We start from the raw sequence: 17,846 nt of genomic DNA on the forward strand, positions 1-17,846 counted from the left end.
TGGTAGGCTCCTCGTGAAATCAACCTTAAATTTTCATTGTTGAAACTATCTTGAAAACAGAAGCCCCAGGGTTTCCTGACCTGCAAGGTGTGCCAATTAAAAGATGAAGTTATTATGCATAGCCAGAAAAAGGAAAAACACAGCACTGAGCTTCAGTTGCCACGTAAGGCGCTTCAGCCACCCGTCTCCATCTACTGGCACAAGTCAGTAAAATCTCTTTCAGAAGCTTATTTCTTAAGTAGGGAAGTAATAAAAAAACGAACACAACCCAAACCAACACCCCCCCCCACCCCCCGAAAATATAATTTGAGATACCTCAAAGTCTAATTCAAAACTGTTGCCCCAAAACCTACTACCTTTCCCTTGTGTCTAAAGCTAGCAACAGCTGCAGACACCCTTATTTATATACTGAAGGTGCCCAAGTTTCATTTATGAAATGAATATATTATGAAATACATATTTCAGTGCATGAAAAATCTGGATGACACTAGTTTTAGAGTTTAGCTTTCTCTTAAACACAGGAGACCTTTTATCTCCTTTGTTTAACAGGCTGTCTGTGGCTAAGTACTAGACCTGGCCTTAAAAATGATGGCAAGAAAAAAAATACCATCTGTGATTAAATCAGAATCATAAGAGGCCCTTGGCAGAATGTGGAAAAGCAAAGCTCAAGCTTGTGTCAACTTTTGCAGAAACATTCAACACATCAGCTAGATGATCCAGCGCAGAAAGAAGTCACTTGGCTACTTTGAGCTATTTTGGAAGAAGTAAAGCAGTGGTTTATTCTGTTTTGGTACACAAATCCTGGTCCTGGTAACATCAAGTGATTCTAGGAGCCTTGCCAAGGAGGAAGGTAGTCATCCCTGCAGGCTTGGCCAGCCCGAGGTCCCCAGCATCCCACTCAGACACCTGTGAAGCAGGCAGTTCTCCAGTACCCTGTGTGAAATGGGCAAACTTGTAATAAAAGATCTACACAGAAACCACATCCTGGGGGCCGGGGACCTGAGAAACAGCTAGAGCTCCCCAGAGCACAGACAGCACAAGGAGAGATCACCCGAGACTGGACCACACTCCAGCATGGCTGTTGCCACACTTGCTGAACGGTATCTGCTCCTCCGGACTTCTTTCTTCATCTTTTTTAAGGCTTCTTTAGTATTTTAGAAATGTAGGACACTGCATGCACCCTATGTAGCAACGGGTGTGGAGAGGTGGATATGGAGTGACAGGGCTAGAAACCACTGTCTGCAAACAGGACTGAAAAAACACGGCTCTTCCCAGGCCAAGGTTTGGATTGTCTGCAGCAGCCACCAGAGCTGGTCGGTGACACTGGTGACACATACAGGAAAGAGGGAAGAAAACAGAAAAAAAAGATTAAAAAGAACCTGAGACAGCAGAATTATAATAATGACCCTCCCAGAGGCCAAGAAACAACCACTGATGAAAATAAGAACTATAGTGATATTTATCACTCTGAAAACATATATTAATATAAGACGTATAAAAATTCTTCTGGTTCATAAAACAGCTTTTGTTTTTCTTTAAAGCTAATTGTCACACTAAAGTGGTATTAAAAACAATTCCACACCAATCAGAAAGAACCTGCCTACCTGCCTGCAGTATTTAAAAAATAATAATTAAAAAAATAGAAGTTCGCAGACTGACCTCTAATTCGGATTTTTGCTCAAGAATGAGGGTGTCTTCAATGAGACAGAAGGGATAGAGATCGACAGGTTCTCCGAAGAGAAGCCAGAGGCAGGAGATATGTCACAGAGGAAACAGCAGAACAAAAAGGCAACAAAGGTCTACTAAATCAGTCTATTTCTAAATCTCATAAAAACGTATAACCTGGGGACTAGTACCTCCAGAAATAGGCCCAATATAAAGGGATTAGTCCCTAGAGGGACTAACTTTAAATAAAGCAATTATTTGAATGAATACTGAAAGAGTAATTTCTAAACCAGGTCTGCCTTGCTGACAAACAGCACAAAATGGATCAGCTTCACAGTGCTTTGGTTTTACCTTATGGCGTTCTCAGTAATAATTTGAATTTTAAAATCAGTCTGACAGTAAAATACATTAAAAATAGTTTTCTGTATGACATGACATCCAGCATATTAAATGACTTCCCAGCAGCTCTTATTGTAAGACTCAAGGACATAGCAGGCCAGAAGAAAAATCAGTTGATGACCTTTAAGTGCATGCACTTAACTGTCTGTGTGGATAATTGACAGCAAACCCAGAACTCATTGAGGTGAAAGGCAACACTGCCTGTGATAAGTAAGTGTTTGCTGCCCTGAAGTGCTAGTTCGCTAAAGGGGCAGCATAAATCATGTTACAGCCCCATCTTCCTGCTCAACTTTTACAGCACCTGTTGGCAGGCAGGTCAGTTCTCCAGCCCAAACAATCCCACCCCATCTCAAGTCACAGGCAGTTTGTTCACCTCAACCACACTGAAAAAAATAAATCTTAGGTCTTTATAAAATGCTGTCCTGGCCAGCAATGTCTGTAGGCGTCAGATGTCCTCAGTCATTCCTCCCAGTCCTCCATTGCCCACTCAGGCATCTTGGAGCAATACTCAAACTCTGCTCCCTTATAGCGCAAGGCATGTAGGTACATCACTAGCTCCTTGGGAGATGGGTCCTGCCTCGTAATTTTACACTCTGCACACAAAGGGTCCTTCTCTTCTGAACTCTCTTCTCTCATTTGCCCATCCTGATTCTCATGTGAACTGAGTTCTGTCTTCTTTTCAGGCGTTTCCAGGTCGGTGTTGGAGCTGAGTGGACAATCTGCTATGTCATTTCTCTTGGGATCCATAGCATCCATGGCAGGGCAGGAGTTCTCAGGGTCAGCCTGCGCAGACTTGGCACAGTCACTTGAACTACCACAGTCTTTATGTTCAGCATTGGAGTTCAAGTCCTCCTCCAAAATACCCAAGATATCCAGGCTTTGTTTGGAGCGATGCTCCTCTACTAGTGCCTTAAGGAGTTCTTCATCTGTTTTATCGATCTTGCCACCTTTCCCTCTGTCGGGGCCCCAGGCTTCCATATTATAGATGGGGTCGTTGACAATAGGATGCCCCAAATACTGCAAATGGACCCGGATCTGGTGCGTGCGGCCAGTATGTGGAAGACATTTGACTACGCTGGTCTTGCCATTGTAACTGAGTCTCTGGAAGATGGTTTTGCAGAATTTCCCTTTGGGGTCCACGCGGCACACTCCCACCTTGTAAGAAACAACCAGTATGGGCTCCTCACAGACCACTTCGTGTTCTGGAAACTCCCCCAACACACGACAGACATACTCCTTTTCCAGCTATGGGAAGACACAAGAGTAACTCTTAGAAAAAAAGAACAGAAAACTGTCTCTGTCCTAACTACACTTGGGTCCCATACTAGCTACTCCTCTTCAGAGAAATACTTTTGCAGGCAACACAACTGAACAGGAAGAAAAATAAAATAAAATCAACTATTTAAAGGCAAATTTCTCTCAAGCTTTCCTCGACTAGTTAAGAACTCAAGAACACAGGGGCCTGGCCTGTTTTCCTCATAGTAAATTCCAGAGCCATCTCTCAGCAGCCTTTGGTTTGACACAAATCCTGGAAGCCAGGACCCTACTGCTATGGTTCTTTCTGTTTGCGTCAAGAGCCACTGGAAAAGTGAGACAAAACTTCTAAAGCTTTTAAAAATGAAAAAGTATTAGATGACCTATACATGTCCACTTACAAATAAAACTGCTTTCTAGTTGTTTTGCGTAATCCCACCCAGTTTACACAGTGTGTTAGGGAAGGAGATCCCTTTCAATCTAATATTACCAAAATCAATTAAATTTTTACTCAGTCATTTTCTCTTGCTGCCTCTCATGCTTAATATAATCAGCACAGTAGCATGCCACAAGCTGTTTGGGGAACTTGCCAAGGCTACACCAGAAGTCTGGCTGCCTTTGGACCCAGCCTGTGTCAAGAAGATACCATGCCAGAGACTCCAAAAACTACTGCAGCCCTGAGCTCTCACCTGTCTCTCCCGAACCTGCTCATCGATCCTCTTGGACACCTCTGCAGTCTTGGCAAACATAAGTACTCCCGAGGTCATGCGATCGAGTCGGTGGATGGTATGCAACTCCTTTAGATCATGCTCTTTGCCTAGGATGAAGATGACCGTGTTGTGACGAAACCTGCCACAGGGGTGTACCGGCAAAGAGGAGGGTTTGTCCACAACCACCACCTCGTTGTCCTCCACCAAGATCTGGATGGGCTGGGCAGTCACTGGCGGCTCATGGCGATGCACCGTATTCCTAAGAAAATCGTTATTCTGCAAGACAGAGAGATAATTGGTGTGAATCCAGCCTGCATAGACATCCCGCCTGGCCACACGCAAGGGGGGCTTGATATTTCGGGGAGATTTGAGAGCCCTGTTGTCCTGGAGCTTAGGATTTAGCATGACAACTGTGCACATCGCTGTTTCAAGTTTGATGGCCTGCCTTAAGCCCATCTCTGTGCCTCACTCCTTCCTGGGGGGCTGAGCAGGGAGCCGTGGGGCATGCCGGCTCTGCGCAGGGCCTGGGGTCTGCGTACTCCTGACCCCGCTGGGCTTAAGGATTCCCCAGGATACCGATTCCCCCAGATCACCGCAGGCTTCAGCAGGCTCACAGGGCTCCCGGCCCCTGGCTCCAGCCTCCCCTGGCACACCGGGCTCCCGGTGGTCCCAGCCCCGGCGAGGATGCCCACCTTGAGCACGATGTCCAGGTCGCGCACGGGCTCCTCGTTGAGGCGGAGGCGGCCGGCGCGGGCGGCGGCGCGGTAATAGGCGAGGGGCTGGGCGCGGAACTCGGTGCTGAAGACCTGCAGGAGGCTGCGGCCCACCCAGCGGCCCTTGCAGTAGGTGCAGAAATCGAAGTAGTAGGGCCGCACTTTGCGCAGGCCGCCCTCGAAGTAGTAGGTGGTCTCGGCGAAGTGCGCCGCGCCGAAGCTCACCCCCGTGCTCAGCTTTCGCGGCGGCGGCACGTAGCGCTCCCCGACCGCCAGCCGCCGCTTCTTCGGCGCCGGCGCCGCTTCCTCTTTATCGCCGCTGGGGCCGGGGCCCGGCTCCGCCATGCCGCGGTGCGGAGGGGGAAGGGGCGGCCGCGGTGGCCAGGCCCCGCTCCGCGCCAGCCGGTACAGCCGCGCTGCCCACACCGCGCCGCCAGCGCGCGCCGTGACGCAATGACGCGGCGCCAGGCGCTGCGGCCAATCGCCGCCAGGCCACGCCCTCCCGCCCTCGCGCGGCCGGTCGCTCGCGCCCCTGGGTCCCTGCAGGGCCGAGCACCAATGGGAGTGGGAAGGGCGCATGAGGGAGCAGCCAAGTGAGCAGGGTTTTCCTTAGGCCCCCAAATTCTCGGCATTGCTACCAGAGATTAAGTTAATTGAGGCAAAACACGAAGAGAACATGCTTTTGTAATTAAACTTTGACAAATCAGGGTACATTGCTGCTCCAGAACAGTAACTGTGTCTTATTTTCTCAAAGCATTAGGCAGAGTAGTCAATATTAAAGGGTATATTTTAGCCAAGGTTTAAGAATTCCTGTCTGCTTTTGGAATTCTCTGTGAACAGCTGTTATCTATAGCTTATCAGAGCTGGAGTTACCTGGATCCATTCACTCTCTGGGAGCAGGCATGGCCCCGAGAGCCTCCCCTGGGCCTGCTGCTGGAGAAACACCTTTTCTCCATCCCTCGTCAGGAGCCCTGCTAAGGCACCGCCTGCCTTTTGCAGGCACGTCCACCGATAAAGCTGCCGTTCAACAGGCAAAACCATACAGGCCATCTACAGCCACAAGTCCCATTCGTGAGCTTTCTGAGGTCACTTTAGAGATATTCATCCATCAGAATTCATCCCTGAGGCAAAGAAAAACCAACAGTTACTATTTGTGGCCTTCAGCAACAGAATCAACACGGCTATGGTGTTTATGAAAGTGCACAGGCTCCGGGGGGGGAGGGGGGGAAAGGCTGAAGTCCTCAGTCTGCAAGCCCTATCTACTAGAAGATAAATCCTGCCCTCCTGCTGCACCTTACCACAGCCAAGCCTCTTTCTTCATATTCTCTCTTTTTTTTTTGTTGTTGTTTTTTTGTTTTACAAACAGCATCTGCTAGGAATCCAGGACTCTGTCAGTAAAGCCAGCAGTCAAGGAGAGCAAGCTCACAGAGGCAGCTGTGAGGAAGAAGCGTTCCTCAAGGGAGAGGAATTTTTTACCGAGGCCACTGCTTTTCCTTATCTGTCAGAGGAACATAGATCACACCCATCAGTTGCGTTTCGATGATCTGCCCATCGCTGGTTTTGTCATACTGCATCAGAACTTGGTTTGCACCTTCAGGACCAACAGGCAATATTAACCGGCCTCCTGGCTTCAATTCATTCAGCAACTGGCAAGCAGACAAATCACAATCAGCAGAGCCAAAAAAACCCAGACAAGAGAAATAAGCCACACTGTGAAGGTCACACCACCTCAAAAAGCACAAACTGGCCAGCTCCACATAAAACAGAGAAAAAGAAGCTTCCAGTGGTTCCTTAATTATTAGTTTGGGGTTTGGGTTTTGGTGGGGGTTTTTTTCTACAGCTACCGAGGCAGGCAGCCCATAGCAACAAACATCCAGCATGCTCACTCTTACCTCCTTTGGTACGGTTGCTGCTGCTGCTCCCACATGAATGGCATCATAAGGAGCCTCTTCAGGGTATCCCTGCCTGCCATCTCCAACTACAGGAGGAAAAAGCATGCAGAAGAGACTTCTGTTCTGATAAATCCACACAAAAATAATCCTTCCTATATCCTTTCAATTATAATCTAGGCAATGAAAAATTCATAACGAGATTGTGACAGCAATTTGAATTCCCAAATCAGAGCACTGACTTGTCAGCTCAAAACGTAGCATTAGTTTACTTTTTGAAAAGGGGGAGAGATTTCTGGAACTGAGCCATGCTAGAAGAAGGCACAGCCAAAGCCAGGAGGGCTTTGCAGTAACACAGCAGAGCTTTGTGCAAGGCTTGAGATTCCAGATACAGGGAAAGCTGACTCAAGTTATCCTCACAAAAAAACCAAACCCACCCATTCAGATCAACTAAAACCCAGACATGGTACAGCCACTCTCCTCTGAAGGCAGTCTTTACTGAGTTAAGACAGTCTCTACATACTTGGAAGTAAGGTGTGTGATAAGACTGCCTGTAACATTAAATACTACTTGTTTACACTGCAGTGTTCAGGTCAGCGTGGCACGGTGCTTACTTAGCAGTGGTTTCTGCTAACACCATGGCAAGCATCACCAACAACTGCTTCAAGGAGCGGAGCTCTGCAGGCAGCCAGAGCTAATGCATTCACAGGAGAGAACATGCACCAGGATCCCAGAGTGCTCACCCACAAGCTTTACACGGCCAGAGCTAAGCAAAGTCGGATCATCTTCTTGGACGTTTCTGATGGATTCATGTACCAGCTCTTTAATGTGCTCTACACCCACAGCTTTCCCTGTTGGGCCCATCTAAACAGAAAAACAGCAGAGAAACACCTACATGGTACAGAGGTGTATTTTACAGGGCAACTTACTGCAGGGATTGGAGAATTTCCAGGAAGAAACTTAAGAGCAGAGTTTCTGAACAAGAGCTGCAAATACTCTACCCCCTTGTTTTTAAGGCTGAGTAGCCCCACTTATATTAGCTACTTGAGGGATACACAGACACTGCCTACAGGGATTCCTGGTAACCTTCCATTTCCAAAGAAAGAATTCTTTGGTAGAATTAGCAGCTTCCATGGCAGGGCCAGTTCTTGGCTAAGTAACCTCCTGAGAAGAGTAACTTGACCAGCTTTCTAGCACTTCACAGCAAATAATTCCAGGAGTTTAGAAAACAAAGAAACAGACTGTGACTACTTAGGAAGCAAACTAAGAAGAACCTACAATGGACTTGCACAGTAGAGTAACACATTCCTCTCGATCTGAACTGGGTTAACACACAAAATATCTCATGGCAGGTACAGCATCCCTTTAGTTTCCAAAAATGACTGTATCTGGTTTTACTGCCTCCCCCTCTCCCAACAGAAAGCCCGTGCTGGCTATGGCAAGCTACCCACCCTGATGCACCTCACCAGCTAGAAACAGAGTCCTGCAAGCTTACCATCCGGGCAAAGCACGCTGTAAGGTATCCGCTTCCAGATCCAACATCCAGCGCTTTGGCACCTTCCACAAGCTGATCCTTTAGCAATTCCAGTGCATGGGCATGCTGTGCAGACCACAAGAAGGTGCGAAACATCCATTTTAGTTTCCTCTCCTAAAACCTGCTCTAAGCAATTATCTGCTCCGATTTAAACAGCACACCTGCACACCTGGCATTTTGTCTGACATTCAGAGTGAAAATCAAGTGTTTGATCTGGAAAATCTTTTTGCAGAACAGCATATAGGAAAAGGTTCAGTAACAAGCTGTGAAGCATCAGGAATAAAGGTCTCATGCAAAGAAAGGACAACATTAATGGTTAGCCTCAGTTGCATGGAATTCCTATCTATGCACACTTTTAAAGTAACTTAAGAGTGTTTACAGCAAACTTCTTAAAAAGAAAAAAAGCTTCAGATATATGGTGCCTAAAGAAGCAAGCATGATAATCATGTCCATGGGATCTGTTTATCTTTCTACTTTAGTATTTAAGAAAAATTAAAAATGGCAAACAAAATTTCCTCCATTTCTGCTAAAAGTGAAAAGTTTCCTCTTACCATATGTGGTGCACTGATTGTAGCCTTGTATCCTAGAAGGAAACCGGCGACAAATGCGATAAAGAAACGGCAATTAAAATTACCAATAGGCACAGTTCCCCATTCTCCCCCACTTCCCCTAAAAATAAAAAAGCGTACTTATATGCTACACTAAAGCACTTCACCGACTTAAAATCTCATTCCATGGGATTGCTAAGGAGCACAAGGCTGCACAGTGCTGCGTCTCCCAGGCGTTCCAGCCCCCAGCTCATTCATCAAAACACCCCACGGCTCTCACAGCCTGCGCTCGCTTCCGCTCCCTGAGCAAGACTCAGTAATCAATGAACATTTTGAACCTGGAAAAGCTGCATTGTTCATTCCTCTGGATCCCACAGCTGAAATACGGATGGGGTTTGCTGTGCTTGACCCATCATAAAACTCAGCCACTGTTCTGGGGAGAGAGCACCTGGCACAGAAAACACAGACCTGCCAAGCCATCGCACATGCCCCCATCAGCATGACAAGCACAGTCAACAGGCACACTGTAAAAGCAGTCATACTTTGCCTTAAGTTACTCACCAATAGATTGAGGAGAATCCATGTATGGGAAATATTTGATGTAGTGACCTCTGTCAGTAGCCAATAGCACATCAAAGACTCGCTGGGATTTAATTATCCCTTTTTCTGGGAGAAGAAGAAAAACAGAGAGAGAAAGGACTCAAATCCTCAGTACTGTAGCAAGAGGAGATTTGGAAGGGAGGAGTACATTCAGGCAGTTAGCAGAACCAGGAGAATTCAACCTTAATAAGTGATCAGGGAAGGGACAGAAAACCGCGGATAGAAGTACAACTCTTTCAGTTTCTGCTACCCAAACTGAAATCATGTATGGTCCCAGGCCACCAGCCCAGCCTCTCTCGGAGGATGGTGACTTACGCCCCCAACGTTTCCGGGCCTGCCAAACGTAATGAATAATAAATTGAGTCACGATTTCTCTCCTGAAAGCTGAGACTCTGGTTCAGGTTTCAGGAACACTGGCACAGTGAGCAAAATAAAGTCAAGAGCAATGACTGCAGAAACATTCAACATCCCTTCACATCTCATCACTGAGGGAACTCCTACAGGGAAAAATCAGCTTTAGCAGCAGGGGAAATTCCAAGCTATTTTGCAGTGTGTTCCAGCCCACTGTCCTGAGCAGAGTGGGGGCACCAAGCAACACTCCAGTCCCAGGGCATCCCGCTGGAGGCACATCCCAGTCTGCCAGGCTCAGCATCTACACGCCAGAGCAGTGCCACGGGCTGCAGCATTTTAAAAAGTGCCATGCATTTACCATCCCAGAGGAGTGGAAGGAAGGCTGTGGATAGTCTTTCCTGCCACTGCTGGCGTAACATCTTTTATCTAATTATAAATAGAACCAGTTCAGACTGGGACAAATCAGAGAATGATCACAGATGGAAGGGAGCTCTGCAGATCATCTAGTCCAGCTCCCTGCTAAAGCAGGTTCACCTACAACAGGTTGCACAGATGTGCATCCAGGTGGGTTTTGAATGTCTCCAGAGAAGGAGACCACACAGCCTCTCTGGGCAGCCTCTTCCAGGGCTCTGTCAGTCTCAAGGCAAAGAAGTTCTTCCTTAGATTCAGCTGAAACATCCTCTGTTGCAGTTTGTGCCTGTTGCCCCTTGTCTGGTGGCTGGGCATCACTGAAAAGACCCTGGCCCCATCCTCCTGACACTTGCCCTTAAGATGTCTGTGGATATTGATAAGATCCCCTCTCAGTCTTCTCTTGTCCAGGCTGAACAGCCCCAGCTCTCTCAGCCTTTCCTCATCGGGGAGATGCTCCAGTCCCCTCACCATCTTTGTAGTCTTTGCTGGACCCCCTCCAACAGTTCCCTGTCTCTCTGGAACTGGGGAGCCCAGAGCTGGACACAGCCCCGCAGCCACAGCCTCCCCAGGGCAGAGTAGAGGGGCAGGACCACCTCCCTCGGGCCCATTTGGCCACGCTCCTAAGCACTGAAATTCAGGCGATATTAACGCCAACAGTGCAGAACGAGCAGCACCACTGCTCAAATCACCGTGTAACAACACTGACCATCCTTACAGCAAGCGCCAACCGGCTCCACCGGCAGCGGCGAGAAGTGCCCGGCGGGGGACGGTGCCGGTACTCACTGTAGAGGTTGTTGACCAGCTCCGGGTGTGTTTTCCCGCTGGAAGTCCAGGCCATGGTCCTGGCGAGGAGCAGCCCCATGAGCAGCGCGGTGCTGGGCAGCAGGCAGCTCATCCCAGGGACGGCCGGCGGCCGGCTACGAGCGCAGGCTCAGCACCGGCGCTCTGACGGGGACCCCGGACCGAGCCCCCCGCCCCAACGCGCCTGGCCCGGGCTGCGCGGGGTCAGCACCGCGGGCTCAGCACAGGCGATGTCCCAGGAGCTGGCTGCGGCCGGGGAGGGGACAGCCCACCGCGGCGGGGGGGACAGGGCCGGCGGTGACGGGCGGCAGCTCCCGGGGAAGGCCGCGGCGGAGCCGGCAAAGGAGCGCGCCCAGGCCCCCTCGCCCGCCTCGCTAGGGAGAGCGGCAGGGCACGGGCACGGCCTGCAGCAGGCTCCAGGCCGTCCGCTCCCCGCCGGGGACCCGCGCCCACACCAGCCCCCCCGAGCGGCCCCGGTCCCGGCACCGACCGCGCAGCCGCGCTAGACCCCCCGCGGCCCGCCGCCAGGTGTAACGGTTCCTGCCGCCTCCCCCCACGAAAACTTCCGCCCTTTGCCAAGATGGCGCCGCAACGGCTTCAGCCTCCCTCACGCATCCCGCCCATTCCCCGCCCTCCGCTGGGCGACGAGCCAATAGGCGCCCTCTTCCCGCAGGGACAGCGCGGCGATTGGCCAGATCCACAGAGCAATCGATGTCCGGTGAGAAGCCGTTGCGGCGTCCCATGTTTACGGTGCGGACGGCTGCAGCGGTGGCGGTGGCCGAGGCGGGTGCGGGGATCGGGTCGGCAGCCGGAGCGGCCTCTCCGTGTCCCGTCCGTGTCTCCGAGGAGGCGGCTGGGGCGGCCCCGGGGAGCGGCGGTGACAGGGGCCGCCGGGGTAGGCGGGGGGGGGGCCGCGCGGCCTGCCCCCCTGAGGGCCCGCTGGGTCTGTGGGTGTAAATGCGACACACTGGAGCGTGTCATCGCTCCCCGGAGGGGGTCACGCCTCCCGTGGGATGAGAGGGCCCTGAAACCTCTGGTGATGTGACCTAGGGAGGGCAGTGGCCTGGCAGAGGGTTCGCTGCTTGGTGTTCATCAGTTATTGCCTCCACCTCAGGACTTCACCATGAGAATGATCGAGAGCGTCGACTCCGCGGTCACCAGGTCCAGCGAGGATCTCTGGGCTGAGATCTGTTCGTGTCTGCCACGTCCCGACCAGAAGGATGCCAGCGATGCTTTTACAGACTCCTTCATGGATTCCTATGCTGATGGAGGAAGCCAGGGTGGCGGATCAGGTGGCTCTTCCCAAACAAACCTGAAGCCCTGGGCACCCCTGAACGATTCAGAAGTGTACTTGGCTTCCTTAGGTGAGTGCCTGGTTAGGCTCGATTCTGCCATTCGCATAGGTGCTTGGGACAGCCACGGTGCTGACTATGCAGCTGAGGTGACGGTGCTGACAGCTCTGGTTGGAAAGTTGTCATGCAACAACTTAAACTCCTTTACTGCAAGTGCATTAATGCAAATGAGAAGCACGGTCATAGCCTCTTCAGCTATGCTGCAGAAAGGAACTTTTTATCAAGTACAAAACAAAGAATTTGGGGTTTCCCCAAAAAATAAGTGGGATAGGGACACCGCTGTTTTTTCACTGAAGAACGTGTAGTTGCCCTGTGGTTGACCTGAGGAGGGGAGATGCATTCTGAACTCTAATACTATAGATCCAAGGTGGTTTTGTGTTACCAGTATTTGCCTCGATCCTTTTATGGAGTCTCAGCTGATGCTTCTGAGTGCAAAGAGGAAAGTCAGATTCCTTTCTGTGACCTGTTTTCTGGTTGGAGAGGAGGGGGACGGGTATGGGAAAGACAGCTCTGATGCCTTCCCAAATCATGCCTGCTGGAATCTGTATTTTGAGATGACAGATCATGCAGATTTTCTTGGGGTGACTGCTTCTCTTAATTCCTGCTTTAACCTATAAAGCCATAAACTGATTTGGAACAGTGTGACAGCTGATAGAAACACTTGCTACGACAGATGATAAGGTTACCGGTACTGGAGCTAACATCCTAGCACCACTAAGTGCTGCAGTCTTTAGCTGTAAGGCCATAGAATTTGTCACCCCGTTGTAAATATTTTGTACTCCCTTCAGAGGCCTCATTGCAATCAACAGCATCCAACCCAGGAAGGACGCTTCTGTTGCCTGTTAGGAGGAAGCTTTGGGGTTCCCCTGCTCTCCAGCAGTTGGACTGCTACTCCTTCGGCTCGTAGCAAAATATTCCATCTTTATAGTTCTTCTTTTCCCCTTCCTTCCATCCTGTGGAGCTATTTTTACCTTGGGTCAGTTTGTAACCTGGTTTGCAGTGCAGCCCCACGCATACTTGGCTTGGCTTGCATAGGAGGCTGCATACAGAAACAGGCCAGGAGGAAAGGGTGGCAGAAGTGGCTTTTTAAGCTTTCATTTCTGCTGGAGCTTACATCTTGCCTTACTTGCCATTTTAGACTACATAGTGTACTATGAAGTAATAGAGTTCTTAGTATCAGATCAAGGGTGCCACAGCGACAAGGCAAAAATTAACTCTTCTGGTGTTAATTACTGCTGCAGTTCCAACTTGTTAAAAAAAATGCCCGTGGATTTAGTTTTACAAGCAGGCTTCAGACTAGATCTGTGTGTTTTCTCACAACCAGGATGAAAGCATAACAGTAGCACAAAGTTTCTCCTGTATATTCTGGCTAGGTCAACAGAAATAAACCTGCTCTATGTTTGTACCTGGCTAGGATTAGTGGTTGTGTCATCCTAGCATCAGCCTGGCTGTGTGTTTGGACAGATATGATAGTTCAAGTCTTCTGAATTGCTAGGGCCAGAGACTTTTGGTGACAGCTCAATTCCACGACACAAGACAACCTCCAGAAAGCTTAACAGGTGGGCAACAGTGTTGTGAACTAGCGCAGTTCAACTAGCGACATGCTTTTCAGTAAAAAGTGTGATTACAAGTCAATACCTGAGCCAGTTTAAGGAGGAAACTATTATAATGGGATTTTGTGACCAGAGGAATTAACAAAATTTGCTTTCCTGTAGCTTTGTGTCTTGTAGTTGGATTACCCTGCGTCTGGTAAGGAGGTGCTTTTCATCGTCCCCTGTGGCAGATGAACTCACAATATCACATTCTTTTATGAGATAACTGACCAATAATACTGCTGCACTCACATTTTTTTCCCCCCTCAGTTAGGGCATTATTTGGATTCACACTGCAATTGGTGTGATTTATATTCCATGCCAATTTGCATGGAAATTGTGGGAACTAAATGGCTGTGAGAGCCGTACCCTCCTGTGTGACTTCATGGAAACTGAACAGTGTGTGTGCAAGTTCTTAAAACTTAAAAATGGGTAGAGTTGACTGATGGCATAAACCTTATTTCCTTCAGAAACATCGCCTAAAAAATATCATCTTGTATACATACAAGAAATGCAGTCATGCAGACTTGAAATACAGGGGGGGAAATTACTTTTAAAATATGACTTAGTTTTGAAAAGTTAATTTAAATTTTTTGATAAAGAAGTCCAGATACTTCTTTTCTTCCTTTTTGGAAAAACACAGTAAAGATAATGAAGACCCTTCCTTTGGCTCTTCACAGAGAGAAGACTGATGAGAATTAAAGGCTTGTCTCAGGAGGTGACCTCCAAGGATATGCTGCGCACTCTCTCCCAGGCTAAGAAGGAATGCTGGGACAGGTTTCTGCAGGAGAAGTTTGAGCCTGAATTTTATGTAGAGGGACATGACTCTGATGAGAGGTAATAAGCAAATTGATGAGAAGGAATTACCACTTAACTTGTTGGCAAACAGACTTCATTTCTTAAAAACTAAAATAAGGTTTTGTCAGGACTTGTGATAGGGCATTGTGACAAAAATATCACTGCAACTCGGTAATGCTGTCACAGGCTCTCTGAAAGAGTTTGACTTTTCTAGTACCATTTGCATCGTACTAGAGGGGAACACACAGAGCACATTGGGTTTGAATTTTCAGTGCTGTTCACTGATTTTTGCATCCCTTAAACTGAGGGGATCCAGTGTGGAAACAACTGGATTCTACTTGATAATTTCCCTTGTCACATGTGGGGTAGGGAAGGAGTGGAGTGAAGGGGGGGATGTCTGATGTGTCTCAGATTGCTTTTACTAAGCTTTAGCTTTAAAAGCAAACCCCAGGCCATTCCCTGCATCTGGTAAGGTCCCAGATAAGCACTGCTTCAGACAGAAGTGGGATTTGACGTTCGTTACAGGGTTGGTACCAGTCCTGAGATTAGATTTCCTGAGCAGTTCCCTCTTCCATGCCTCTCCTACAATGCTCGTGCACTCTCACCCATTACCCTTTTACAGTTGATGTATGAATTAAGATGAGAGTCCTTTTCTTTAGCAGTCTCACATTCCAAATCACTTATAATGCTCTCCATATTTCTTTTCTGAACTGTCATTTTTCATGACTGCTTCTAGCTGTAAAGATTATTTTTCTCCCTTGAAGAAAATCTACTTAAGTTAGTTTGGGAGTCTAAAGTATGAAAAATAATCCATGTTCATAAGGAGTTTTTAGATTCTTTCTTTGACCAGTTAACTTCAATATGATTTATATTTAAAACTTTTGTAGACATATGTGCTCTTTCTACTGTTTTTAGAGGCTAGGGATGTTATCCATGAAAGGATTTTCTTCCCTAGAATTTGACTATGAAGTTGGAGATAACTCCTGAATGGTGACAAAGTCTTTGATACTCACCCACCAACGTAATTAAACGAACCTTAACTTTTAAGCAATCAGATAATTTCAAGGACATTACCAAGGGAAATTCTGCTTTTGTAAAAGAGCAAGTTAATTTTGTTGTGGCAGTATTAACGACTTGAATCCCACTTCTAGAAGATGAGCATACACACAGAGGCATACATTTAAGAATTATAATAAAGTTCTAGGGTTATAGCCAGCATTTAAGCAAAGACGGGGGTAGATCTGTTCTGGTCAGATCAGTTATTGTGAGAGAGACTGTAAGACAGCAATTACGCTAGTATATAAACATCTATAGAATCCATAGTGGGGTTAGCATTCTAGAATGTAAGCCCACTGCCTTTTTCTTCTTTAATCTTCTGGAGTTATTAATGGTCACACATTTTTAGATGTGCTTCCTGTTCTGGTTTTGTTCCCCTCCCTTCCCCACTATGTTTCCTAATCTTCATCACAAATAGGCAGTTTGTGGGGTTTGGTCAGTTGGTTTGTTTTAACGCCAGTTTTTTTACTTCCAGCCCAGAAAGCTGGAAATTGAATTTTAGTCTTTGGCTACACAGACAGACTAGTACTTCAAGAATGTAAAGGCTGATGTACCCGCTGAGGATTATTTTTATCAAGAAAAATTGGAGCGTAAAACTCTTATAACCATAGTTTTAAAAGACCCACTTTAGCAGAATGTCTTTGTAGAATGAAAGACTCTGCTTGCTCTCTGGCACATGGATCAGCCTTGTGACAGACCTTACCTGTGGCAACAGGAATACCTATGGAGGTGCAACAAATATATATGGGGGATTTTCCTGACACTGTTTTCATACCTTCCTGTGAGGCTTTGTTGCTCTTTTGTTTCACTTCGTGTCTTTGTTTTCCCTCAGCACGCTAGAACATCTAAAGCGATGGCTACAACCAGATAAAGTGGCAATCAGTACTGAGGAGGTACAGTACCTCATCCCTCCAGAATCTCAGCCAGAGAAGCAGGAGACTGAGGCGGAACCTCCAGCTGCTGAGCAGTGAGATATGCACCATCCACACCGCAGCGCTGCTTCGTGTCCAAACCCTGATGATGTTGTACCCAGTGGTAGTAATAATGGGGGGAGGTGGGGAGGGCAAAAGCACACACCAAAAAAACCCAGCTCTGGACCTCCAGAGATAGTGACTGACATTTGTTATGGACAAGAGTGGAACGCCTGTGACTCAGCACACGCTGAACTGAAATTTTACTTTGATCTTCTTCCCAGCCTGTAGCAACCTAATCATTCCAGTATGTGAATTGTTTGTAATTCATCAGGAGACATACTAAACACAACAAAGCAGTTGTTCAGAAGCATCAGAAAACATAATGATCTAGAATAGAACAGATAAAACCACTGAATCAGTTTTTCTTCCTGTCTTGTACCTTTTTTATTACGCAGTTGGGCATTTTTTTTTCTTTCCTGCAAAGTCCACTATTTAAGTCTGAGCTGGCTCTGAGCTGTGCCTGAAGGAAGACAGATATTTTTCTCATACGTGGATTTGGAACCCTAAAGGAAGCTATCATTGTAGTCATTAAATTGATGGTATCATTGCCATTGTAACTATTTTAACATTCCTGTCTACATACTGTACCATCCTACAGCATCCCACTTCATTGGCTGAACTCTGTACTCTCTATTATAGAATAGGCTGGAGGGGGAGTACTTTTTTTCTCATGTTGGTCATTTTGTACCTGTTCTTTATCTCCTTCAGCCTCTCCAAAAGAGGTTTAGGTGAGATTCTCTTACCAGGAAACGAAGAGCGATAACCAGGGAAGCTACAAATACCTTGTTTTCATCACAGACTTGCATAGAATTACCTGATTTGAAATATGTTCGATTATTTAAATGTTGTTCATCCTGTTTAACTCAGCAGAGGGTTATTTCCCATTACTAATCAAAGAATCTGTAATCATATACTTGTGTAAGACTGATTCTTCTTTAACTTGTGCTTTCTGTCTTGGCATTGACACTGAAGGTCGATAGAGGGAAGCAGCAGACATCTTCTGTCCAATAAAGCTTGTTAAGACAGAAATTGTAGGGGTAGTTCTAGTCGCTCATGCATGCATACTAGATTCATACCATGTTCATTATGTATCTGTATGAAAATACATTTTTAAAAGTAGCTTCTTGATAGACCTTCCTTGTTTTCTGTCTCTGTACAACTACAAATGGTGCTATTCTCTCGCTCACTGACAGCTGTTG

At 47.5% G+C, this 17,846-nt stretch overlaps 3 protein-coding genes across 8 annotated transcripts; 1 reads left to right on the plus strand and 2 right to left on the minus strand.

Annotated features, from left to right (window-relative positions):
* Nucleotides 1-751: 751 nt before the first annotated feature.
* On the minus strand, nt 752-5,320 carry RPUSD2 (RNA pseudouridine synthase domain containing 2). Its single transcript, XM_056354451.1, has 3 exons — nt 4,721-5,320; nt 4,008-4,304; nt 752-3,309 (listed from the first exon to the last, which is right to left on the minus strand). The coding sequence occupies exons 1-3, from the start codon at nt 5,318-5,320 to the stop codon at nt 2,524-2,526; spliced, it is 1,683 nt and encodes a 560-aa protein (XP_056210426.1). The 3' UTR covers nt 752-2,523.
* Nucleotides 5,321-5,409: 89 nt separating this feature from the next.
* Nucleotides 5,410-11,455, minus strand: LOC130156172 (protein-L-isoaspartate(D-aspartate) O-methyltransferase-like). 2 transcript variants are annotated; one of them, XM_056354458.1, is made up of 9 exons: nt 11,366-11,455; nt 10,858-10,991; nt 9,274-9,378; nt 8,716-8,747; nt 8,126-8,230; nt 7,374-7,494; nt 6,634-6,719; nt 6,218-6,387; nt 5,410-5,862 (listed from the first exon to the last, which is right to left on the minus strand). In XM_056354458.1, the coding sequence occupies exons 2-9, from the start codon at nt 10,967-10,969 to the stop codon at nt 5,850-5,852; spliced, it is 744 nt and encodes a 247-aa protein (XP_056210433.1). In that variant the 5' UTR covers nt 10,970-10,991; nt 11,366-11,455; the 3' UTR covers nt 5,410-5,849. The 2 variants fall into 2 exon arrangements, with proteins under 2 accessions (XP_056210433.1, XP_056210431.1); XM_056354456.1 differs by lacking the exon at nt 11,366-11,455 and having other exon boundaries at nt 10,858-11,340.
* Nucleotides 11,456-11,560: 105 nt separating this feature from the next.
* On the plus strand, nt 11,561-17,766 carry CCDC32 (coiled-coil domain containing 32). 5 transcript variants are annotated; one of them, XM_056354461.1, is made up of 4 exons: nt 11,561-11,625; nt 11,990-12,239; nt 14,500-14,656; nt 16,506-17,766. In XM_056354461.1, exons 1-4 carry the CDS (start codon nt 11,587-11,589, stop codon nt 16,642-16,644), a joined length of 585 nt encoding a protein of 194 aa, XP_056210436.1. In that variant the 5' UTR covers nt 11,561-11,586; the 3' UTR covers nt 16,645-17,766. The 5 variants fall into 5 exon arrangements, with proteins under 5 accessions (XP_056210436.1, XP_056210439.1, XP_056210438.1 ...); XM_056354464.1 differs by having other exon boundaries at nt 11,614-11,662; XM_056354463.1 differs by having other exon boundaries at nt 11,622-11,706.
* Nucleotides 17,767-17,846: the final 80 nt, after the last annotated feature.

Source organism: Falco biarmicus, chromosome 10 (genome assembly GCF_023638135.1).
Source record: "Falco biarmicus isolate bFalBia1 chromosome 10, bFalBia1.pri, whole genome shotgun sequence".
Lineage (NCBI taxonomy): Eukaryota > Metazoa > Chordata > Aves > Falconiformes > Falconidae > Falco > Falco biarmicus.

What these genes read in the sequence shown, in the direction of transcription:
- CCDC32 (XM_056354461.1), top strand. Translation starts at nt 11,587, where the DNA reads ATGTCCGGTGAGAAGCCGTTGCGGCGTCCCATGTTTACG. An exon ending in AGTGTACTTGGCTTCCTTAG is followed by an intron (nt 12,240 to 14,499) that starts GTGAGTGCCTGG and finishes GGCTCTTCACAG; the next exon opens with AGAGAAGACTGATGAGAATT. An exon ending in GGACATGACTCTGATGAGAG is followed by an intron (nt 14,657 to 16,505) that starts GTAATAAGCAAA and finishes GTTTTCCCTCAG; the next exon opens with CACGCTAGAACATCTAAAGC.
- LOC130156172 (XM_056354458.1), bottom strand. Translation starts at nt 10,969, where the DNA reads ATGAGCTGCCTGCTGCCCAGCACCGCGCTGCTCATGGGGCTGCTCCTC. An exon ending in CAATCAGTGCACCACATATG is followed by an intron (nt 8,231 to 8,715) that starts GTAAGAGGAAAC and finishes TGGTCTGCACAG; the next exon opens with CATGCCCATGCACTGGAATT. An exon ending in CAGCGTGCTTTGCCCGGATG is followed by an intron (nt 7,495 to 8,125) that starts GTAAGCTTGCAG and finishes TTTTCTGTTTAG; the next exon opens with ATGGGCCCAACAGGGAAAGC.
- RPUSD2 (XM_056354451.1), bottom strand. Translation starts at nt 5,320, where the DNA reads ATGCGCCCTTCCCACTCCCATTGGTGCTCGGCCCTGCAGGGACCCAGG. An exon ending in ACCTGGACATCGTGCTCAAG is followed by an intron (nt 4,305 to 4,720) that starts GTGGGCATCCTC and finishes TCTGTCTTGCAG; the next exon opens with AATAACGATTTTCTTAGGAA. An exon ending in AGCAGGTTCGGGAGAGACAG is followed by an intron (nt 3,310 to 4,007) that starts GTGAGAGCTCAG and finishes GTCTTCCCATAG; the next exon opens with CTGGAAAAGGAGTATGTCTG.